At 37.9% G+C, this 25,726-nt stretch overlaps 1 protein-coding gene across 3 annotated transcripts in view; it reads left to right on the top strand.

Annotated features, from left to right (window-relative positions):
* Positions 1-25,726, top strand: part of hdac9b (histone deacetylase 9b) — a 59,573-nt gene that overhangs the window by 30,353 nt on the left and 3,494 nt on the right. For 2 of the 3 annotated variants that reach the window (XM_084089813.1, XM_084089814.1), the window contains 9 exons: positions 9,113-9,354; positions 9,471-9,621; positions 10,710-10,833; positions 11,409-11,530; positions 19,018-19,149; positions 20,544-20,659; positions 22,487-22,609; positions 23,730-23,925; positions 24,368-24,579. In XM_084089813.1, the coding sequence (XP_083945939.1) occupies positions 9,113-9,354; positions 9,471-9,621; positions 10,710-10,833; positions 11,409-11,530; positions 19,018-19,149; positions 20,544-20,659; positions 22,487-22,609; positions 23,730-23,925; positions 24,368-24,579 (1,418 nt within the window). Of the gene's footprint in view, positions 1-4,252; positions 4,394-9,112; positions 9,355-9,470; positions 9,622-10,709; positions 10,834-11,408; positions 11,531-19,017; positions 19,150-20,543; positions 20,660-22,486; positions 22,610-23,729; positions 23,926-24,367; positions 24,580-25,726 lie in introns of those variants that run through there. The other variant, XM_084089815.1, reaches the window with a different exon arrangement.

Below are 25,726 nucleotides of genomic sequence, written 5' to 3'. Positions count from 1 at the left end.
GCGCTCACTGTCAGTTTTAAACCATTGAAGCTAGTCTTCGAACAAATGTTATAGTCATTCTGATTATGTGGATTAAAGCAAACACTTTAGAGGGCTAAGTATTGTGTTGAATCAACAAAATGTATTGCATGAACAGGTGAAAATCATCTTGTGTCAGCCAGCGTTGGAGGAAAATATTTAGCAGTTTATTTCACTTGTCTATTTCAGCGAAAACAGTGTAAAGAACTCGTAAATCTATTCTAATACACTTGCAGCAATTTTATGCTCACAGAGCAAGAAGTCCCTTAATGTAGGTGATAATTAGTGACAATTAAATGATTTTTGCAGTTTTGCCATCCTTGTGGTTTTTAATATACTTCTGAATAAAATAAATGGCTGTTCATGCATCATCTTGTTGTTTTTATCTGTAGCCTTTCACTCTATGACCCCAGGTTATTTTACTTTGAAAAATGATGTTTTGGATTATGCTAATGACAGTGATAAGCAAGTAATGTGATCATGCAGTCTATGGAGAACTATACAGTAGAAAATTAAAAATTTTGTTGGGCTGTTACTATGAATGTAATATGCAACATTATGAGTGGAATGACTCTCTCACTGATGCGTAATGTTATGGATGTGATCACATTTCTTAAATGTGAGCTTTATGTGCTATGTGCCTTTTTATGTTTTTGAGATTTAGAAGTGATTTTGATTGGTTTACCAAATTTGAAAGAGTTTCTAGGTTTCTAGGAAAATATATTTGTGTGTGTGTGTATTTTAGAATTTTTTTCTATCTTGTTGGGACATTTTTTGGTCCCCATGAGGGGAAAACAGCTCATAAATCAGTGAATTTTGTTTTTCTTTTTTAGAAAATGTAGAAATGCAGACAGATTTCTTTGAAGATTGTGTTTAGAACTAGAGTTAGGGGATATACAGTTTGTACTGTAAAAAAAGTCTGAATTTCCCCATAAAACATGGAAACTCAACATTTGTGTGTGTGTATATGTATGTAGAGTATGTATGTATGTATGTATATGTAATGAAAATATGTTTTGTTGAAATATATTTTATTTAAACCCTCAAATTTCTAAATAAAGTATACAATGTATGTCGGGGGAAGGCTATTTTTAAATACACCAGGAAAAGTAATTTATATTTTATACGCTCATATTTTACCAGTATATTTTTCTGAAAAATCCCCCCCCCCCATATTTTATAATGCATCCAAAAATATACCCAAAAACATATTTTTTTGCTGAATGGAATGATCTGGATTCCCCCTGTCCTGTTTTTGCTGTGAGGAATAAGCTTCTACTTAAAAATACAGCAGCGTTTCCTGCTTTAGACACGCCTGCAGCTCAGAATAACATCAGCCGTAATGAGCACTCAGTCACCGCAGCATATACAGCCAAAAAAGCATCACCCTGTTTTTGCTAAGAAACATACCATATCCCCCCCAAACATAAAAAAACTGTTATGAGAACAGAGGTTAAGAAATAGATTTCCATTTAACTGTGCCGTAGGCTAATTTATAGGGCACCTGATTATTTTGCAGCTTGTTATCTGTACATAAACGATGCGCAGGGTAGGCAAGTCTCACTACAAGAAAGGTTAACATATGCAGCATTTGAAGCATACTAAAATATGAGCTTATTTATGCATAATACTTTTTTTTAAATGTCATCAACCATGTAATTTAATTTAGTTATTCAACATTACCACTGACTCTGTCAAGCCAAATTAAACTTAAGTATATTTCCTTTAAAATTAAAAGGTAACAAATCATAGCGTGACACATTTCTCCCAGTAAAAAGTGTCATGTATAGACGGTTCATTAAGAGTCTAATTTAGTACCTTTTCACTTAACGGTGTGTGGGTGGTTTGCTTTTGTAGCTGGATGCAGCACTACAAACTCGACGCTTTGATTATCTCTGTAATCAACAGTAATGAGAAACATGAGTCTATGAGAAATGCATTGCTCAAGGGATTATGGGAAATGTAGTACAGCAGATGCGTCACCATATCCCTTGAGTCTGGCCCTCTGGGGGAAAAGGAACCGTTTGGACACAGGCCAGGATGCTTGTCATCCCTTCCTGCTAAAAATAAAACAGGGTGCTTACGGTCTTCAAACTTGTGTTTACTGATTCAGTGCCACATCTGCACCACAATTCTCCTCTCATGTCATACCGTTCAGTTGAGAATTCAGAAGTAAAACCACAACTAAAGAAGACAGTTCATGAAAGCTAAGGTGCTTGAAATGTGGGAGGTTAAGGGTGGGAGCGGGCCGCCCAATAGCTTACATAAATTTGACAGGTTGCTTTTATTTTTGCCCGAGTTAAAATTACCAGATGGCTCAACACGTTTGACAGTCTTTCACACATTCCCTATATTAAGAGTGTGCTCAGAAATGCAGTTATATTTAGCCCAGTTACTGCTGGTTTGCGACTCTCTTTTCAGCTCAACTGGCGTTAATACATCAACAGCTCTTCTTGGCTTCATTGCACATAATGTTCTCGTGAAGGCTCAAGGCCAAAACACAAGGTGTGAGCATGTTTTGTCTCATAACATTGATTTAGTGATGATGTCAGGTGATGCAATAATGGACCGCTTCCCACTGTACTCTCAACAAGTGCCACGTTGACAATTAAAATAGAATGAAAAACATGCACGTCATTGCGGTTCTATGGCATCCAACCTGTTGCTTCATTTACTAAGTTTATTTAACAATAAATGATGAAAGCACAGTGGACCTAATCCAATGACAGAAACGGTTGATATTCGGTTCGCTAAATGGTCTAAAACACGTTTTCTGTACTAAAAATGAATATGGCGATACTGTACTAAAACACAGCTGAAGTTTCCTGAACAGTGCATGAAAATGTTCAGTCTATTGGCGCGTAGTGTTTCTTTATAAAGTGACATTGCCAAATACTGGCCTGGCAGCATAATAGACCTACAGCGTTTTTAGTCGTTTTTGCGGATCCGTGTGAACGGGGATTGTTTTGACAACGTTGTCGTCTGTACGCGAAAAACGCTATGATTCCCAAAAGGTATGATTCCCAAACAAATGAGAATCATGAGTCGGTTCTTATTAGTGAATCAAAGCACTTTATTTACTATTTTTACTATAGTAATAATAACAGTAAATTATGGGTAATTACATGCAACTAACCCTAAACCAAACCTTAACCCTAACCTCAACCCTAAAGCAAGTAGGCCTAATATTACTTAGTACTTAATTATGTAATTACACTGTAACAACGTTTCCTTACAATAAAGTGTAACCCAGTGTTGTAACTGGCTGGTTGTTCATATGACAATGTGTTTAGATACACGTTTTGTGTTTTGTCAGTAAGAAAAAAAAGAGTAAAATATGTTTACCACATTTTTTATTTGTTTACCATTGCTGTTTAATGCATAATTAAGATGTATTATTGCATAGTGTTTGTGCTTCCTCAAGAAAGCAACATACACTGTAAAAAATAAGTTATGACAACATTTGTTTTTACATTGCTTTAACTCATCAAAATAAGTTAAGCAATTTACTTTTTATTATACTTTTTATTATACAGTTATACAAGATTCAACTCATTTTTTAAGTCAGTTTAATGTAATCTAAGTTGACTTAAACATCCAAGTTGATTGTACTTACAAATTTAAGTCAGCAACTTTTTTTACAGTGTAAAAAGTCCAATCAACTTTTGCAAGAATTGTTTGACATTTATTAATTTATCTCATTTAGCAATGGAATTTCATTTCCCCCTAAATATTTTTTCCTAAAAAGTATTAAAAGAATGGCTAATGTAACTGTTGAGGAACCAAAACCATGACGAGGAATCAAAACTGGAATCATTCAATTCTTTACATCCCTAGACCTAATTGTTCACATTAGAACACGTCAAAGCTTCTCTTCCCAACAATGTGTCGCAATGATGTCACGCTGCCTGGAACAGGGTTAAGTTGTGTTATCCAGAGGGCCATTTGGTCTAACCCGGCCATTCTTAATCTCTAAACCGCCAGCTACCAGCTGAGTTGACCTGAGGTTTCTTCGCCGAGTGCTCGGTTGGATGGTCAATCAAAGTTTGTCTTTTTAACGACGGTAGTGGGGAGGGCAAGCAGAGAAACATAAGATAAATGAGATATCACCGTGAGTGCTCCAAGCCAGCAGGTGTTTCTGAGGCTATTTTTAGCTCCATTAGGGCAGCGAGCCCAATGCCTGTGACTCATTGTTGAAGCTCATTGGTTGACTCCATGAGTGCTGTAACAGGCTGCTCTTTGTGAAGAGCTCTCTGAAGTCAGAATTAATATTCCCCCCATCATTCCAGGATGCTTAGGGTCCTCAACTACAGAGAGCTGCAAATGTCTCTTCAAACTCTTTTCCAAGAAAGTGCCGTCACGACAACAAACCAAGGTGAATTTTTGCTAAACACCAGAAGTTGGCTTCAAACGCTTGCTTCGAGCTCTACTGGAGCTGACAGGCATAGCCGACATGTATGAGTGTCGACAGAAAGCTTGTGTGTGTGTGTGTGTGTGTGTGTGTATGTGTGTTTCTGTCTTATAGAAGGGATGATATAATATCCATGGGTGCTCTCGGGGAGGAGACACCACACAGCGCAGCTCAATATCTGCAGGAAGAGGAGTCATTATGATGTCGCCAGTGTTGCCATGGCAGCCGGTTTGGGTGGTGGATTGGGTGTGCGTTTTGTCATAGTCTAAGATTGCACCACTTGCTTTTATGTTGCTATTTATAATCGGCGGTTGCGCATGCAGACATTTTATGATGATGGTGAAGAACATTATGTTCAACCAAACAAGCATAGAAATGCTTCACCATTAATGTGTGAATTGCTGCGTGTGCCACAATAATTGCTTTGCTATGGCAACTCATTAGGGGAATATTCTAGGCTTAAGATACACTGGTTCATGGATATAATTCATGCTTTAAAGGCTTTGCCTCTTTGTGTGTGTGTGTGTGTGTGTGTGTGTGTGAGCATTGAACAGGTGGTAGTGTGTTATGCCAATAACAAGCTTTCTGAGGATTAAAGATACATAGCTAATTAATCTAGTCTCTTGCATCTAGTGTGTTTACTAAAATCCTATCTGTCTGTCTGTCTGTCTGTCTGTCTGTCTATCTATCTATCTATCTATCTATCTATCTATCTATCTATCTATCTATCTATCTATCTATCTATCTATCTATCGGTCTGTCTGTCTGTCTGTCTGTCTCTGTCTGTCTATCTATCTATCATTCATTTGTTCCATCTGTCATTCTCTTTCGTTCTATTTATGTCTGTCTGCACTGTAAAAAATCTCAAATCATTATTTTTTTTTTTTCTGCACTGCCTTCTTTGAGTTTTACTTCCAAAACTTATCACTTTCAACTTTTCAGTGACTTTATTTATTTATTTATTTATTTATTTATTTAGTCAATTCAAATACATTGGACAAATCAATTGGGTAAACACAGTAAATTAAGTTTATTTGAATAAAATCAAAAACGATCTGTTCAATTTATCTTTCTATCACAAAAGAAGTGTTTTCACAAAAGAAGAACAACATTGACTTTTAGCACAGACAAAAAAACCCCCAAAAAAATCAGGGGCCGGTTTCACAAAGATAGACTTTGACTATGGCTTAGATATAGTAGATAGTCAGACTTCAGAGAGACATCTAAATCAGACCGTTGCAAAAAGCACTTAAGACTCTGACTATCTTAAGTAGGACTACACTGCAATGCATTCTGGGTAAAATAAGACACTTTTCAAAACAAAAAACATGGCGGATCGAGTAAGCGCATTCAACCGCTCAGTGCAGTTTACCCCAGCGGAAAATATGTGTTTGTTGGAGGAGTATAACAGTTACAAGGACATTTTACTTGGGAAATTTAGTGGAGAATGTAGTAACAAGAAGAAATGTTTAAATCATGAGCCATTTTCCCTTTTCTTTTGGCTGTTTGTAGTGTAACTGATTGTTACTGCTGGTTGCCAAGGTAACATAGAGGGCCCTATCTTGCACCCAGCGCAATTGACTTTGTACACCGACGCATGTTTCATTCCTATTTTGCACCCGCGCAAAGCGCGCTTTTCCCTCCACAGAAGCACGTCGCTAAACTAGGGAATGAACTTGCGCTCCCTGGGCGGTTCAGCGCAAAAAAGGAGGCGTGTTCCGGCGCAAACAATCCCTGGTGCTATTTTACTGTTCCATAAAACAATTGCGCCACTGGCCAGAAAAAACCTAGTCTAAAGTCAGTGGCGCGTTGCGCGTTGTTCATTATGCTATTTTAAGGGCGCATGCTTGACCATAATGTATTGCGTGCACAAAGCACATACACTTTGATTCTCTAATCTACACAGAAGCAGCAGTTTTCATTTTTGCAAATCATATTATTACAAACGATAGATAGATAGATAGATAGATAGATAGATAGATAGATAGATAGATAGATAGATAGATAGATAATTTATTATAAAAGCATACATCTAGCTTACACATTTACTCACATTATTATATACCTGTTTAACCGAAGCTAATTTGGGTGTGTTTCTCCATCCCCAATGTCACTTCTCTCTCTTTTACGGCCGTGACGAGAGCGTTGCTCTCCTCGGCTGTGAACCGCTCCTGGCGCGCGCCTGGCAAATCCGCCGTTATAATAGCAATACGCCAAGGAAAAAGCGCGTCTGCTCTTAAAGGGAATGTGAGATGATGCTCTGATTGGTTTATTTCACGTTACACCCAAACCACACCTATGAATAATGAAGCTACTTCAGACCAACCCCTTTTAGATTTGCGCCTGGCGCAAGAGCCATTTATCCCGCCGGGAAAATAGCAACAGCGCCGAGACCCGCCCACAAAGTTACTTGCGCTTTGCGCTTTGACACTTGCGTTTCAGATCGTTAAAATAGGGCCCAGAGTCTAAGACATAAGTTAGCCTGGGGGTAAGGTGGCTAATTTTTTTGGTCTAAATTAAGTCTGTCTTTATTTTTGTGAAACAGTCTAACTTGCATTAGCCTAGTCTATGAGCAAATTTTTGACTTGTCTAACACTATAGACCGGTCTAAAATAGCTTTGTGAAACCGGCCCCAGACATTTTTCAAAATACAGTATCTTCTTTTGTGTTTAACAGAAGAAAGAGAGCGATACAGGTTTTGGAGAACAATTTTTTTTAACCTGAAACCATATCCTCAGTTATTAATTCTGTGCGGTTTATCAGCCATTGACATTGTGTACTAAAACGCTCATTAAAAACTAGCCAACTAATCCATCATGTTGACTAAGAGAAAAAATTATCATGTTTCCAGACACTTGCTTACTCAGATGATCTTAAAGTTAATTGTTTTCTGTGTGTGGCTTCCTGTTGTTACATCATTCCCAATTGTGTAACAACCACTTTAGCGAGTACTTTTCCTAAATGTGGAACCTAGATTCACTGAACCATAAGTACATCTTGACTAGCCTCTCTGTAAACTTCTTTGTCTTTCTTCTCCACACTCTTACAACATTCTGTACGTATGCGCACTTTCCAAACCCCATCTCTAAGTAATTGCTTTTCGTCTTTCAGAAGAGACACATTCTCTTATGATGAACATCTCCTTTGTGTTTCAGGCTTGCTATGTCTGTTGGATATATATATAGTTCTTGGGGCCTTAGGGGTGTCCTCTGCTTTTTGTACCCGGTGTATTACTTGTAATGAGGCACAGCTTGAAGACTACAGCAGCAATTTTCCATAATGGTGAAGGTGTGATAATGGCTTTAAGGGGGGAGAACGGTGGGGGAATAAGAGGCAGGAACACAAACATCACATAACATATATGTGACATACATAACAAACTGTGGCACTGCAGTCTCCATACAGACCAGAGGAGTCAGTAGAACACATTGGACCAAATCATGGCTAGTAATAACCTTTGGAATTATACATGCTGGGATTCTTATATACACACTACTGCAAAAAAAAAAAAAAAAATTGTGTTGCTTTACTCTCTCTACTGTATCTCTGCATGCTGTATCAGAGAAGCTCCTATGGGGCCATACATACTTAATGACTTTGAGATAGTTGGTTGCTTAAGGCCAATTCTATAACAAGTCATAACAATCATACGTTTTAAAAATCGCTCTACACCACAATTGTAACCATAATTACATTAATATAATGACAAATAATATTGTTAGAGCAATTTGTCCAGCTGATGAACGTTAAAAACATTGAAAGCCAACTTGACTTAATTTTTTACTGAACATAACTAAAGCTAATTTTCATGGAAGCTTATTTCCTCCACAGAATAAAAAATAAAAAAAGGTAATTGCGACTTTTTATCTCACAATTCTGACTTTTTTTCTCACAATTGCGAGTTTACATCTCTTTACCAGAATTGCGTGATATAAAGTCGCAATTGTGTGTTATAAAGTCAGAATTGAGATCGCAATTACTTTTTTATTTTTTATTCTGTGGAGGAAATAAGCTTCCATAAAAATTAGCTTTAGTTATGTTCAGTAAAAAATTAAGTCAAGTTGGCTTTCAATGTTTTATTTGTTTTATAACACAAAAGTGCAACTTTATATCACGCAATTCTGACTTTATGTCTCGCAATTCTGCCAAGTTTTTAGAAATGTACTCCTTGAATTCATGGTGGTTTCATGCGGTTTAGATTTTTTTTATTTTACATTGTAATGTCTCTAAAAATGTCATGTGGTGTAACTATCAAGTGAAAAAGTGGTAGCATATTTCCCCATATCTTGAATACATGTGAGTGTACACATTTTAATCATATTTTATATATATATTCATATTATTATATTTTATATATTTTTAAAATGCATTTTTCAAGGTTAAAGGTACACCCCATGGCATTTTACATTATTGCCTTGTCATAAAAAAATGGCAGATTTTCTGATATTTTAATGCATGTTGGTTGGACCACATGACTTTTTTGGTTGCACCACATGTCAAAAAAAAGTTTTTCAAATATTATGAATTTCGAGACCATATTTTGTTACAAAATAATATTGTAATATGTCTAAAGAATGTCATACCTGATCGTTACAATATCTCTGACTGATTACTAATAATAACCCTTCAAAAATATAAAGATATCTGTACTAAATCCTTGCATTCTCACCCTTTTTTTCTCAGTGGACATTAAGCCAGAGGTTCCACTGGCTCTTGATCCGGGCTCCCCGTTGGACTTGCGTACAGACGTTAGGATGCAGGGTTCTGCTTCGGACCCCATTGTGTGGGAAAGACAACTTCAGCAAGAGCTGCTCCTCATTCAGAAGCAGCAGCAGATTCAGAAACAGTTACTCATCAGTGAGTTCCAGAAACAGCACGAGAACCTGGTTCGCCAGCACCAGGCCCAGATACAAGAGCATTTGAAGGTAACAACACAACCCTACTGACATACTGAGTTGATACAACGCAAAAAGCGAGAAGTGCAATACAACCATACAGTTTAACTAGATAAATAAATGTGTAATAAACATCTGCCTCTCAGTTGCAGCAGGAACTACATGTCATGAAGCAACAACAGGAGCAGCTGGAGAAAGAGAGGAAACTAGAGCAACAGAGTCAGGAGAGAGAACTGGAGAGGCATCGGCGTGAACAACAAGTCCTGGTCCTCCGCAACAGAGAACGGAGCAGAGAGAGTAAGAGCTCATCATCACGATCACGATCACCCACACAACACTCAAACACTCCACAACCTGTCTGTATCTAATGACATCAAAATGGCATCAGTCAAATGACGTCTGGGTCTTTTACATGGTCAAGGTGTTATCAACACAGGACGAAACTGACAAAAAACAACAAAAAACGACTAGATCTAGTCGGCCAGATCTTAGCTGGCGAACTGTAATAAGTGTAAATATAATTAAGGGTAAAAGTTCTAGAAAAGGGAAAGTGGGAAAGATAAAGTTTATGCCTGTGTGTAATTGGGTGAAATGTGGGTAAATGTGACTTCATATATATTTATATATTAGTTAAAATTTGTAATATAATTTGTATATAATTATATTATATATATATATATTTGGGAGGAGTAAATATATCATTACTTACTTCATTACAGATTAATTCAAATTTTGAGGGAAATGTGCTTAATTGTCATCTCATAGTGCAATAAACAACAATTTGATTGGACCATTAGATTTCAATAGACTTTCTTTTTCTATAGGCTCTCTTTTCTATACGCATGACATAATCTCTTATTTCTGCCTTTTGACTTTTAATGGGAAATATGACTGAATATGAATGTTCTGGACAGGTTTCATAAGATTTACCCATAAACAGATCAATTGGAACTCCTTTTGTTCATGAAGTTCTATATAACAGCCTTGAATAGTGCCTCACTCCTGCTGTCCAGAAGAGGGAGATATTCCTTCATTTGTTTAAAGGTGCTCAAACATATTTAGCCAATAATGCTATATAGGCATCTGAACTGGAGCTTTTGAGAAGAGCGTGTGGGTGAATGTGTAGGAGAGATGCTATTGTTTGAGTTGAGGCTGATCCTGCTGTGTCTGGGAGTGGCAGTAATACAATCATTTCTCTGACCTTGAAATGAAGCCAAAACTCTGCAAACATTCTTTCTGTTTACAGTGTCTCTAACCAGAGACCTAGCTGAGCTCTGTCAGGAATGTCTCAGTTTTATTGTATGCATTGTAAGTCTAAATATAATTTGATTAAACCCCAAGATGTTTATGATTTTTTTCTCTGTGTGCGTCTCCTGGTCTGACAGGTGCAGCGGCCAGCACAGAGGTCAAGCAGAAACTACAAGAGTTTCTGTTGAGTAAATCCACCAAAGACGGCATGTCAAATGGGGTCCCCCAGAAAATCACACAGAGCTCCAAACTGTGGTACACGTAAGTAACCTGCACAAACCTCAAACCATTTGCTTTTTAAAAAAAGCTGAAATGTGTTATTTCAGACTTTTCATTTTAAATGGATGTAGCACAGAAATAGCAGAAACATTTAAATACTATCTAAGCATGTGATATATTAATAGATATTTTAAAATTGTAGCACTTTAGATTCACTATTCACACTCACACATATTCACTATTAACTAGTTGCTTATTAGCATGCATATTACTAACATATTAGTACTAATACCAAAAAATAACTACTACAGCAACTACCTTATTACTATCAATAAGCAGTAATTTTTTTAGGGAAAACCCCCAACTTTAAAGGGTAGTGTTTTAAAAGATGAAATACAAATAAAGTTAAATGTAGGCTACTTATAGTTTATAAAATAAATAAAGCAAGACTGGAAGCACTTTTCAGATTTTCCAAAGTACAAAAATTTCGATTTTAGCTAATAATCAGTAAAGTGATACTAAGGTGGATGGTGGACTAGAGCACAGAAGGGCTGTCAGCTGTATTTATGACTGTGAGGTAAGTTCAGGAGTTCAGTTTGCATCTCCTTTCTGTTCAGGGCCTCCCATCACACCTCTCTGGAGCAAAGTTCACCTCCTTTGGGAGGCGCGTCCTCCTCCTACAAGATCTCCCTGCCCTCCCCACAGGACTGCCGGGACGACTTTCCTCTGAGGAAGACAGGTAGGTTTCTAAAAGCTGGCCTCTCAAAATCCATTTTTTATTTATTTAGCTGTACTGTCTCAAAAAGGAGTCACTCACAATCCGTTCCCACTATAATCTTGCGATATTGCCAAAATGTGCGTTGCACATATAATATTTAATTTGTAGCTTTGCTCACAAGTCATTGCTTTTTGCACTGAGGAGGGGTTCTGATTAGAGTGTTTTTCCCAGAATTACAGGATCCCTTGAGAGAGATAATAACCGTATTTGCATTATTTCATGGATAGTTTAAGTACAGTAAATGAAGAGTAGATTTCCACAGTAGGATTTCTTTCCCTCATAGCATGCGACTGAACCACAAATTTCCTAAAACACTAAAAGGTATATAATTTTCAGCTATATAAGAGGCTTTAATAATTTAGAATATCCTTGACTTTTCACAAGAAAACACCACAGGTTTGTTGACTCAGTGTTGGAGGGAGTCTCGTAGGAAGTCAGTATTAGTGTGAGTTATGACTCCCACTTGGCCAGCCAGTCATGAGTTCTTGCAAAGGGCGAACTGTTCATAACTGTGCTGTTAAGTCACGGAAATGACATTACATTCCTTCCCCTTTGTGTCCCTTTGAATTATGATGGTAAACAATTATACCTGCCTAAATGCTTCACCATATGGGTTGGCATGTTGTGTATTTACATAATTTAGGGATCAGGCAATGGAGGTTTAATCCCAAATTATGCAGACTCTGTGTGCCCAATGTAAACTAATCTAAGGTAATTATGTTGGTTGTTCTGTTCAAATAAGCTCTTTATGGACACATGAAAGAGACATGTTTATTGTCTTAGCTTTTCAACAGTAACCTCCCAGTTTCAGCATCAATTTCTGCTTCGCTCCACTGAAACCAGCCAATATCCTGAGAACTAAAAGGAGCGGAAGGTTCTGGAATCCAAACAGCCTGTTGAGAAAGCAGTCCCAACAAAGAAAAAAGAAAAGAAAAAAAAAGGCCTGAGCTGTTGCTGTTAGGAAAACTTATAAATATGAACTGCTTTGGTCCCTATTACATATTATTAAGATCAATAACATATTATTGATTGATTATTGATAGACCATGATAAAGGAAAGGGAAAATCTTGTTAAAACACGTCTCGATGTCAACATTCTTTGTATATATATTGTGTTTGTGCGGTTTTGAATTTTTTTTTTACACATTTTACGAAATATTTAAATTTAATGACTCTAAAAATGTCATGTGGTGTAACCATCAAGTAATATTCTTGTATTTTTGTGTACACATCTTAATTTTAAAATATATTTTTCAATGTAAAAAATATTTTTTACTAACTCTAACAATATTGTAAAATATTTTTGCACAGAGATTTTTTGACCTTGGCAGACACTCAATGATAAAATTGCCTGTTTTATGTTTTTTTGTCTCTGTGTTTCAGCGTGTTGGTTGCACGACATGACTTTTTAAATACGAAAATACAGAATTCTAATACAAATTCGACGTTTTTCTTAATTCATTATTATATAACTTATTGAAGTGACAAAATTTTGGAAATAAACCGTTTCATAGAGAATTAACTTTAAATGTTTGTCAAATCATATTAATATATGCTACCGAAAGCCAAATAAGTGTCAGGAATAACCCGTCCTTTATGTGTGTTAATCTTATCCATTGCCTAAACCTTTTAAAAGTATTTCCTGCTAGTTGGATTCCAAACCCTATATGTGGTCACACTCGTGTAAGGTCCCCTCCCCCTCTTCCTGTCTGTCTCAATTAGATGTAGGCACACAACAGGAGCCACACAAAGATGCTGGTTGTTCCACATCCTGGATTTCATGGGAGATGCTTGACTGGCATATGTCAAAGGTTTAGGTTAGCACTGTAGAGAGAATTAACCAAAACAAGGCTGTTTTGTGAGTGCTACAAGAACTGACACTTTTTCAAGAGGTGTCATCAATGCTGAATCATCTATATAACTCAATGTGGCTTTGGTTTGATCTCACTGTTGTGAAAAAAAAACCTTGATTGAACTTGTCAAAGAAAAACAAGCTGTTTATCTCCAAAGGATCACATGATTAGCTTGTTTACTCGCCACCTATCTTCTTTGTGCCAAGTTCTGGACTAGAAAAGATCCATGTGGGGGGCACTTGACACTGCTGCGGGCAGGAATAGCCCAGCTTATTGAAGACGGGGGAAAAAACTCCTTCTTATGACCCACATACCAAACATGTAGAGCAGGTGCAGCTGAGATGAGAGGGATTTGAGTTTGTGTGTCTTAAATGTGGATATTTTGGGCCTTCAGACCAGTAATGCTTTATTATGCCATGCCATTATTCCCCACTGGAGATGGAGGGATATGGTATAGGGGGGGGGGAACAAGAAAAATGAACCAAGATCCAATGATGAAGTAATATGGTTTGCAAGGGCAGTGTTGTTGCAGCACAAAGTCTTCATCTCCTGGGTAAACAGGTGTTTGTATTTTTACTAATGAGAGAAACAAGTATCAGAGAGGCCATAGACTGGATAAGGTGTGTGTACAGATGGGTTATCTTTAGAAGGTCTGACTCTGCTATTCTTTTAAAGGTCCCCTGAAATCAAAATGTAAGTTTTTTTTAGCTTTTAGTATGAATATGTTAGCCTTAAGGTTATGAATAAGCTGCTGTGCTCCAAAACAATGACAAAATTCGCATTTAGGAGATGTAAGCATTCAAAACTTACAGTCTCTCACTTCTGCTAAAGTGGATCACGGATTTTTATGACAAAACCGAGGACTTCAGCTTCTCATCACATCTTCTGTCCAATCAAATGCTCTCTAGAATCTAAAGTGTCCTGCCTCCTATACTATAAATACCACCTGGCCAAAGTGACCGTTGACATGTCACGGAGCAATATGGGTTGAAGATGTGTGTTCGGTCAAGTTTCGTTGGTTAAGACTGAAATGGCTAGAATTTTTCATCAGCACTCTGATTCGCTTCCATGGTGCTGTCATTTCCTAATTTCTCAATTCTTACAAGAATGACTTGCAGTCTGTGAGGTAAACTGAACGCCATTGGCTATTTGAAAAGGGGGAGTCTGAAAAGGGCATCATATAAAGCTGCGCATTCCAAGGCACTTCAGTGGGCCGTTAAGGAAATGCAATGGATGCAATGGAACAATTGAATATTAAATACCTTTTATACACTCACTGGCCATTTTATTAGGTACACCTGTTCAGCTGCTTGTTAACACAAATACCTAATCAGCCAATCACGTGGCTGCAACTCAATGCATTTAGGCATGTAGACATGGTCAAGACGATCTGCTGAAGTTAAAACTGAGCATCAGAATGGGAAAGAAAGGTGATTTAAGAGAACGTGGCGCATTTTTACTCACACTTGCTCTTGGTGAGTGTTAATTATTGACCCTGGCTATCACATCTTAGTAGAGATGATCTTTTTTTGTCACTTTACACATAGATATAGGCTACACTCCTCACACTTGTCTGACACATGCTAAGCCACACAACTTTAAAGCGAACTTCATCTTCGAGTTGAGACAACACAATAAATATAACTCAGCAGTGTGTACCCTCCAGTGCTGCTTTCAAATGTAATAATATGATTGATTTATGGGCCTGTTAAGTCTTTGCCTCATATATATTCCTGTTTGGCTTGGCATCTAGTTCCAGGCCGTACGTCAGTGCTGGGGAAAAATCAAGCAGGTGTCGGGCCTGTCTCTCCGACAGAGTGATGGCTACTGTTTTTAGCGAAGCTGTGGAGTAGAGTGATGAGTTCTCCCATGGCATCACGATCACAGCCTCCTACTAAACCCACCAACAATCGCTCTTCCACCTCCACAGCAATAGGGTAGCGTTCCCGTGGTGACAGGCTGTAGCGCCGGAACAAAAATAGAAGGCAATCAGGACAGTGTGGGGTGCAAGGCGGATTGGAGAGGGCTCCCTGCAGTTCGCTCTCAGCCCACTCCGCTTGCGGGATTTACATCCCATTAGCGCACTGCTGGATTGGGAGCAGACAGTCCTGCCTCTGCTTCTGAAGAGGCCTGAAATAGCAGCCCAGCCTGCGGTCCAGTTCTTTCCCTTGAGATTAGTACTTACAGCTGTGTCTTCCCATGACTCCCACTTCTCATACAAGTCATCCTGTATGGTCCTTTACATTTGGTCAACTGTCTTTTTAGGATGGCAACAATACCTTTCTAAAATAAATCAAGATCATAAGACCTTAACTGGAGGGCCGAATGACATAAAGTGGCGAACAAACAATAATAAAAAAATAGTTTATCTTGCAAAACTATATATATATATATATATATATCATTCTGATGCTCAGTTTTAACTTCAGCAGATCGTCTTGACCATATATACAGTGAGGAAAATAAGTATTTGAACACCCTGCTATTTTGCAAGTTCTCCCACTTAGAAATCATGGAGGGGTCTGAAATTGTCATCGTAGGTGCATGTCCACTGTGAGAGACATAATCTAAAAAAAAAAAATCCAGAAATCACAATGTATGATTTTTTAACTATTTATTTGTATGATACAGCTGCAAATAAGTATTTGAACACCTGAGAAAATCAATGTTAATATTTGGTACAGTAGCCTTTGTTTGCAATTACAGAGGTCAAACGTTTCCTGTAGTTTTTCACCAGGTTTGCACACACTGCAGGAGGGATTTTGGCCCACTCCTCCACACAGATCTTCTCTAGATCAGTCAGGTTTCTGGGCTGTCGCTGAGAAACACGGAGTTTGAGCTCCCTCCAAAGATTCTCTATTGGGTTTAGGTCCGGAGACTGGCTAGGCCACGCCAGAACCTTGATATGCTTCTTACAGAGCCACTCCTTGGTTATCCTGGCTGTGTGCTTCGGGTCATTGTCATGTTGGAAGACCCAGCCTCTACCCATCTTCAATGCTCTAACTGAGGGAAGGAGGTTGTTCCCCAAAATCTCGCAATACATGGCCCCGGTCATCCTCTCCTTAATACAGTGCAGTCGCCCTGTCCCATGTGCAGAAAAACACCCCCAAAGCATGATGCTACCACCCCCATGCTTCACAGTAGGGATGGTGTTCTTGGGATGGTACTCATCATTCTTCTTCCTCCAAACACGTTTAGTGGAATTATGGCCAAAAAGTTCTATTTTGGTCTCATCTGACCACATGACTTTCTCCCATGACTCCTCTGGATCATCCAAATGGTCATTGGCAAACTTAATACGGGCCTTGACATGTGCTGGTTTAAGCAGGGGAACCTTCCGTGCCATGCATGATTTCAAACCATAACGTCTTAGTGTATTACCAACAGTAACCTTGGAAACGGTGGTCCCAGCTCTTTTCAGGTCATTGACCAGCTCCTCCCGTGTAGTTCTGGGCTGATTTCTCACCTTTCTTAGGATCATTGAGACCCCACGAGGTGAGCTCTTGCATGGAGCCCCAGTCAGAGGGAGATTGACAGTCATGTTTAGCTTCTTCCATTTTCTAATGATTGCTCCAACAGTGGACCTTTTTTCACCAAGCTGCTTGGCAATTTCCCCGCCCTTTCCAGCCTTGTGGAGGTTATCTCTAGTGTCTTTGGACAGCTCTTTGGTCTTGGCCATGTTAGTAGTTGGATTCTTACTGATTGTATGGGGTGGACAGGTGTCTTTATGCAGCTAACGACCTCAAACAGGTGCATCTAATTTAGGATAATAAATGGAGTGGAGGTGGACATTTTAAAGGCAGACTAACAGGTCTTTGAGGGTCAGAATTCTAGCTGATAGACAGGTGTTCAAATACTTATTTGCAGCTGTATCATACAAATAAATAGTTAAAAAATCATATATTGTGATTTCTGTTTTTTTTTTTTTTTTAGATTATGTCTCTCACAGTGGACATGCACCTACGATGACAATTTCAGACCCCTCCATGATTTCCAAGTGGGAGAACTTGCAAAATAGCAGGGTGTTCAAATACTTATTTTCCTCACTGTACATATATATATATATATATATATATATATATATATATATATATATATATATATATCACAGTTTTGCAAGATAAACTATTTTTGTATTATTGTATTTTTCGGTATATATATATAACATTCTGATGCTCAGTTTTAACTTCAGCAGATCGTCTTGACCATATATACATATATATATATATATATATATATATATATATATATATATATATATATATATATATATATATATATATATATTGTGAAGCAAAACCAGTCGAGAACCACTGATCAACATAATAACTTGCTCACTGGGTGGTACTACTGCACAATGGGGAACTGATGGGGGAAAATATAAAACAACACTCATAATAATGAGACCAAATTTCGGTATTTCTGGCTGCTAGTTGTGATGTGGGTGTTTTCCAAAGGGAGGCACTGAATCTGTGTGGCTGACTTACTCACTCACTTCCCATCAGGGAGTTGTTTAGAAATACTTGCCTGTAGATTACAGTCATGCAAAACAGACACTTCTCCATAATTCAACAGTATTTAAATGATGGCAAAATGCTCCATAGGGTGTAATTTGAATATAATGATGTAAATATGTTTTTTGTTTTGTTTTTTTATTGTAGTCATTGTCGATTTTGAATTAATGTTTTGAATTAATATGATTTTGCATAGAAGACATGTTACTTTTACGCAACAAAACATCTGCCAACGTTGTCTGTTAATTGAATTACTACTATACAGAGACTCACTATAAAAAACTAAACTAAAAAACGTAAAAAATATATCTAAATTGAAGTTGCCTTGACTATTATTGTAGTATTTATAAAATGTTAATATTATTCAAATCCTGAATTTTAATATAATAATTTATTTGCATTGATAATAACACATTTTTCTACTAAAATATAGTAAAACGTTGATTTGATTTGTTATTATCAGTGGTAAAAACGAATGTGGTAAATATTTTTGTGGAAACCATGATACATTTTTTTTAAGGATTCTCTGAAGAATAAAATTTTAAAAAAGAACAGCGTTTACTTGAAATAGTAATGTTTTTTAACACTATAAATGTCTTTACTGTCACTTGTAATAAGTTTAATATGTCCTTGCTGAATAAAAGCATTCATTTCTTTAAATAAAAATAAAAAATCTCACTGAGCCCAAACAAATATAATATATTACCATGTTCAAACATTACATCATGCCAACATATCTTTCTTATTATTATTATTTTTTTTCCACAATTTTTATTTTTTTATGGTCAGTGTATGTCAAACCTTTGTGCTACTCAGCCTAATTTACTCCAGGTGATGAGGGAACTCTTATCTTTGAAAACAGCCTGTAAATGCCCACAGATCTAATCACAGACCGATAACATCACAGCACAGGAATGCTACTACACAACACTGTGGATTCCCCTCTCCTGCTTACTAACAGGCACAGCTACAAATACATCAAAACATTTCCGTAACAACACTTGGCTAAAAAAAGCTTAGAATCTAAAGTAGATTTTAGATTCGGATATTTGATTTAAATGTGTCACTGTTTTCTCTTCAGTCTCAGAGCCCAATCTAAAGGTGAGGTCCAGGTTAAAGCAGAAGGTTGCAGAGAGGAGGAGCAGCCCACTTCTCAGGAGGAAGGAGGGGAGCATCATGACACCCTTCAAAAAGAGAGCCCTGGAGCTTCTGGGTAGGAGTGCTGTCCCATAATGCATCTCACATTAGACAATATACCTGGGGCATAAACAATAAGACATCCTACTGGTTGGCAGTCCACTGGCAGTTTCTCTCCATCCACTGTCTGTGAAGCTCAGTGTTATTATGTAACGGCTGCTCTGGCAGGTGTAATCCGGAGTGCCATCCAATGTGGTTTTGAGCCTTGGCCGGTTGAATGGTTTTTCCACGGTATTTCAGTCGCTTATGTATATTTATGATGTATCAGTGGCAGCAGTTGGTGGTTGGGTTTGGAAAAACACAGTGGCAAGATTGTCATCCAGTAAATCTTATGTAAAGATGCCAAATATGATATCATTCTTTTGCTGTTCACCAGATGCCAGTCAATATCTCATAAAATACATAGAGAGATGGATCAATGACATGACATGCATGTTTTTTGTGCTGTCAAATCGATTAATCGTGGTTAATCACATCTAACTTAAAAGTGTGTGTTTACAAAACATATGTGTGTGTATAATTATTATTAAATGTGTGTGTGTATATATATATATATATATATATATATATATATATATATTGTATATGTATGTGTGTGTATATACTGTATATACACACACATATATTTATACACATATATACTGTATGTGTATATGTACATATACAAAGACACACACACACACACAGAAAAATATATGATATATATACATTTAATAATATATACACACACACACATTATATAAACACAAACCTTTATGGTAGATGCGATTAATCACGATTAATCGATTTGACAGCACTTTTTTTCTTTTCTTTTTTGTCTGGATTTATTCATTTATTTTAAAATACATTTAAAAAAATCGCAATATAAATCTTTTTTTATAAACAAACTAATATTAATTTTTATATTTTTGGGGATAATAAGGATGAACAAAAAGTATGATTTTTTTTTTAAAGAAAAACATATTGAGTATTTCCAAATGTATATAAGTGGTAGGACTTTTAAGAAAGAAAAATTTAAAAAGAGAGATTTTTTTTTTTAGGGGAATCATTATGATTAATTTACTACCATTGTGGGAATAATATATAATAATGTAATCCATAAAATGTACTTACAAGTACTTACAAGTACAAGCACTTATTATAAGTACTTTTTTTTTTTTATCTGATTACATTATTGTGTGTGTGTATATATATATATATATATATATATAATATATATATATGTATGTATGTATGTATGTATGTATATATGTGTATATGTGTGTGTGTTATTCTTTTACCTTGAAAATTGCAGGAAAAATATACTTAGTTGAAAACTTTTGTTGATATATAGATCTGTACAGTTTATAAATGATAATGTCAATGATGTATACACTTGAACTTATGTCTGTTTAATTGAATCTTCCCCAGAATCCACAGCCAGCAGCAGTGCACCAGGATCGGGGCCCAGTTCACCCAACGGGGCCTGCAGTGCCTTAGGGGCTGAAAACGGACCCTCCTCACTACCAGTCACCACACGCACTGAGGTACTTCCATTAAACAAGTTTTATTACAGGTACAAAAGTCTATTAACAGTTTAGCTTTCTCACAGCAGTTTCATCAAAGCTTTCCTGAAAGATTAGAACCTGTACGACTTAAAGAAAAGTTGATGGCCACCAGGCCACACCCATAAATTTCCTCAACACAAACCCAGCCTGTCCTTGTGCAGCTATGAAAACAGAACTCTGTCTCTACAGCATGTGACCTGCTTGTCCGTCGCAGTCCAATGAAAACGGCTCCCAGCACGGACAATAAAGAGTCAGTTCACTTCCTCCCACAAACTCCTGCTCTATTCCGCTAACATTTACTGGCATAGCTATGTGGTTTTCTTTGCCTGCGGCTCTCGTAAAGCTCATGGCAAGAAAGAGTAGATGAGATACTGCTTGAAACAGACAGTTTCGGGACAGTTGTGGACATTTACACCTTCAGCCTTCAATATAGCCTGCATATTAAAGGAATATTCCAGGTTCAGTACAAGTTATGCTCAATCGACAGCACTGTTGTTCATAATGTTGACCACCACAAAATGAATTTTGACTATCCATTTCTTTAAAAAAAATCTAAATTCTGGTTTACATTGAGGCATTTACTATGGAAGTGGAGGGGGGGAATTTGTAAATGTCAAAAAACTCTGTCTCAAAAGTATGAGCACAAGATGTATATATATAAAAAAAAAAATTCTTTTTGAAGTGGTTTTATAAAATAATGTTAGATTTTAAATTGGCTGCTATTTAATTAAATAAATATATGCGCTGCGTGTTTAAAGGTGAAGCGCAACACTGTGTTCTCTTAGATGTCAGCAGCTAATGATAACAATAATAATCTCAGTCATATTGATTTATAATCACAAAATTTGGGGAAAAATTGCACAGCCCTGCAAACAAGCTCTTTTTAGAGATTTTTATCAACAACAAACAAAAATCGTTTTTCTCCAAATCGTGAATCCCTACTGCCGATTGAGCGTAACGTATTGAACCCAAAATGTTCATTAGCTCCCTCTGACTCACTTCCTGGTGGCTTCACGGCTCGGTTCCTCCAGGTCCCTGTGGACTTCGCTCACAAAGAGGTGTATTCTGGGCAAATGTGACATGTCTCTGTGAAGCCTCAGCTTAGCAGCTGTGTTATTCTTCAACACCACTGTTTACACTCCCATGGACCTCCAATGCAATAGCCGAGAAGGAATGCTTATTGCGCTGTGATCCAGGGTCGAGGTGGTGGGTGGTTGAGCTTAATTGATCCACCAGCCGCTGGTAGCCAAAGACACGCTAACAACACAAACACGCCCGATCGCTATTGTATTGACATAAGCTTGACGTCTCATGGATCGGACCGCTGGGTCGAGGTGCTACCCGCAGACAGCGCGCCAGTTTCGTAAGCGAGCCGTGTTTGTGATCCGTTACATTGGGTATCTTCTTTCAGAGGGAACTGGTCCCCTGGGTCAAATAAGGCCGGATATCCACATACAGGTCAGTGAATAGGCAGGAGGGATTGAAGGATAAACAGTACAGCCTCTCTGCCACATGCTGATGGGCCGCACCACTGGGTGGAGGAAGTACAGTCGAAAACTGATCAGTTTTTTTCTCTGATGCAGTGAAATGATAGCGACTGGGATACGATTCTACATTTGTGGGTTTCTCCACGTTGAGCTCATACAGCTCCGCTGTGGCAGGAACAAAACCGTCATTCGTTTTAGTACATTAAAGTTTATTGTTCTGTTGCTGTTGGTCTTTCCAATGGTCCATAGTGGGATTTCAAAATATCTCTTTTTCTCTCTCCCCTTCCTCCATTCCCCTCTCTCTCTTTTTCCATCACAGCGGTGGCCGTCACAGTCGAGGTTATTAGGGCCTGAAAGCTCAATGTCTATGTTAAATCTCTATACGTCTCCATCGCTGCCCAACATCTCCCTGGGTCTCCCGGCTGCCTCCTCTCCCATCAGTGTAAGTCAAGTAACCTTTTTTATATAGCACTTTATACAATACAGATTGTTTCAAAACAGCTTTACAGTTATACAGAAAATTATGCATTTTGGCTGTTGTTCAGCTGAAGTCAGTTCAGTTTTGATTCAGTTCAGTTGTAAAGATCATCAGTTATTAAATTAGTTCATTTCATCTATAAAGCAAGTGAAATAATGACATGCACATCCTCTTTCATAACTTCCTCCGTTAAGGCCTGTTCACACTAAGTCTAGATTTTCGGCATGAACAACATAACACACTGAATTAGATTGCAATGAGTACAGAAGAAGTGCATGTGTGTGCATATATATATATATATATATATATATATATATATATATACACACACACACACACACACACACACACACACTCACATATATATGAGATCAAGTGAATATATAGTTTATATATATATAGTTTGTGTATATATATATTATATCACTTGACGCTGAGCAATTAATTCCGGTATCAAGTCTACTCAAAATAACCATGAAACTTATGTGCAAAAGTATATCTAATATTTTATGAAATACAATAGAATGATTAATAAATCACATTTTTAATTTGAATGTCTTTTTTAAACTCTTGTCACCAAAACTGATTAACTTCTAATAAATGAGGGGAAATGTAGTTTATGGCCTTGGCTCAGCTGCATATTGCTTTGACTGTTGAAAGACTAGCCATCACTGGCTGACTGGATGATATGTGTAGCCTCAGGGTGCTGGCCTTTGACCTTGGGGGATTTTATAGGCCTTAGATAAATATTGTGCTTAAGTGTCTGGTGTCAGTTGCACTCCAGCCCTCCCCATTCACCTCATCCATTACTGCTGTTTAAAGTCCAGCCAAACCAGGATAATTAAATGTAGCTCCAAATAATCTTCAGTTAATTTGCAGTTTAAATATCGTATTGCTCTTTACCTAGAAAATTAAATAAACCTGAATAAATTTGTCTGTATTTGGCTAATGCTATATTCAAGACCCTTCCACATAATCTCTTGTTTATCATAGCACACATTGAGGTTTGAATCAGTATATTCAAAACTTTTGCAAGTGAACAAGAGGGCAAACAATAGACAATGTCCTCTCTATCACCTGTCAGGCTGCTTTAGGACTTCAGGAGAAGCATGTTGAGGCTGGGGGTGTATCAGCGGTCATTCAGGGTTTGCCCACGCACCTTCTGGGTCCAGTTCCCCTGTCTGTTGCGATGGAGACCAAAGTGAGCAGCAGCCACCAAGCTCTCCTGCAGCACCTCCTCCAGAAGGAACAACTTCGCCACCAAAAGATCCTCTCTACTGGTGAGAACATATACAAGATTCTTACAGAATACTTCAGAACTCTCTATTCTTGTTCAATAGAATATAATACATTTTATTTCAACAGCTTTCACATGGCAATGTTAAGTTAATGTACAGTCCCCCTGGAGCAACATGGGGTTAAGTGCCGTGATCAGCAGCACAACATTGGTTGCTCAAGATTGTCCCTTGTGGGATGTGAACCTGTAACCTTTCAGCTTGTGGCCTAAAGTTTTTTTTTTTTTTTTTTTAAGGAACAGTTCACCCAAAAATTATGATTTTGACATTAACCCTTACATGCATACCTTAGGTCGACCTAGGACATCTTTCACTACCTTTCCAGTTCCCCTCATTTATACATCAACCTTCTTAGTATTCCTAAATCTATTCATTATAAACACATTATAAACAATATAACATTGTCTATATACATTTTGTTACATAGGTCAAAGTCCTGTGCATCCTCCCTCTCCGCTGGCCATGATGGAAAGCTCTCCAAGCAGCACCCGACACAAACTGCCTCGTCACCGGCCCTTAAACCGCACCCAATCTGCTCCGCTGCCCCAGAGCACACTAGCTCAACTTGTGATTCAGCAGCAACATCAGAACTTCCTGGAGAAGCAGAAACAATACCAGCAACAGATCCACATCAACAAGGTACAGTCATTTAGCCAACTGTCAGTGCAGCAATGATTTTAAGGTGTTTTCACACCTGGCTCGTTTGGAGCATGTTGTTTAGGCAAATATGACCATGGCAATCGCACTTGGACCCACATCAAAACAACCCAGACAGGAACATAGTGTCGGCCCAGATCCGGCCCACATCTGGCACGTGAAATCCATGTGTACCAGATGTGGGCCGGATCTGGGCCGACACTATGTTGCTGTCTGGGAATCGGCCCGAGATGGCCTGAACAGAGTGGTTTCAGCCTGATTGAAAACAAACTCTAGAGCAGTTCTGTTGTGGTGAAAAAGCAATCCAACCCAATGGACCAACGAACCAAGCTATATGAAAATTCATAATGGGAAATGCATTAGCCTATGTAAAAAGCAGCAGTTTCTGTGGGAATGAAGGCTTATATACACATTCATAAAAGTGTGTGCATACACTTTTATGAAAATAAAGCCACAAAACGCACATAAATTCACATAAATCCCAGAACATAAACAGGTGCACTCTGACCAATCAGAGGACAGTTGGTCTCACATGTGACTAGCATCAACACACTTTGGTTTGCTTTGATGTTGCCTTGTGAACCGAACCAAGAAGTAAATGCAACATTTTAACAATTTAAGTCTCTGTTTCAGAGCAAAGCAAATGATCTAAAGGTCTAAAAACGCTCTTAGTGCTGTCATGGGAAGATGAGGATGAAGCTGAATGATTATATTGTCATCATAAAACACATTTACCTTGAAATACCATTCAGTTCACATGGGAACTAAAGTTGGACAGCCCATCTCCATTATGTGAGGGGAAAAACATGTACTGGGTTCAGAAGCGGCATTTGAATTAGCATAGCTTAAGGCATCAGTTGCATGCTAACACCACAAAATTGCATAGGGACAAGTTCAAATGGGCACCAAAGTGGATAGAATACATACTTTTGTTCCCTTGTGGAAATATTTGTGTTTCTGTGCACCAGCAGCCGTGACCTGGCCATCCGTTTAAGTGCAATTATTCTGCCGCGCATGCAAGGTTAGCGACACGGGAGGCTCGCGCTGTGAAAGACTCCATTGTTAGCGGGAGCTTGCAGATTGATCTGCCTTATTATTGCTGAGAGTGCTATGGGAAATTCAAGGTTAC

This window comes from Abramis brama (assembly GCF_963993115.1).
Source record: "Abramis brama genome assembly, chromosome: 17".
NCBI lineage: Eukaryota > Metazoa > Chordata > Actinopteri > Cypriniformes > Leuciscidae > Abramis > Abramis brama.
Note: the sequence above shows the minus strand (reverse complement) of the source record. Positions and strands in the feature narration are given on the sequence as shown.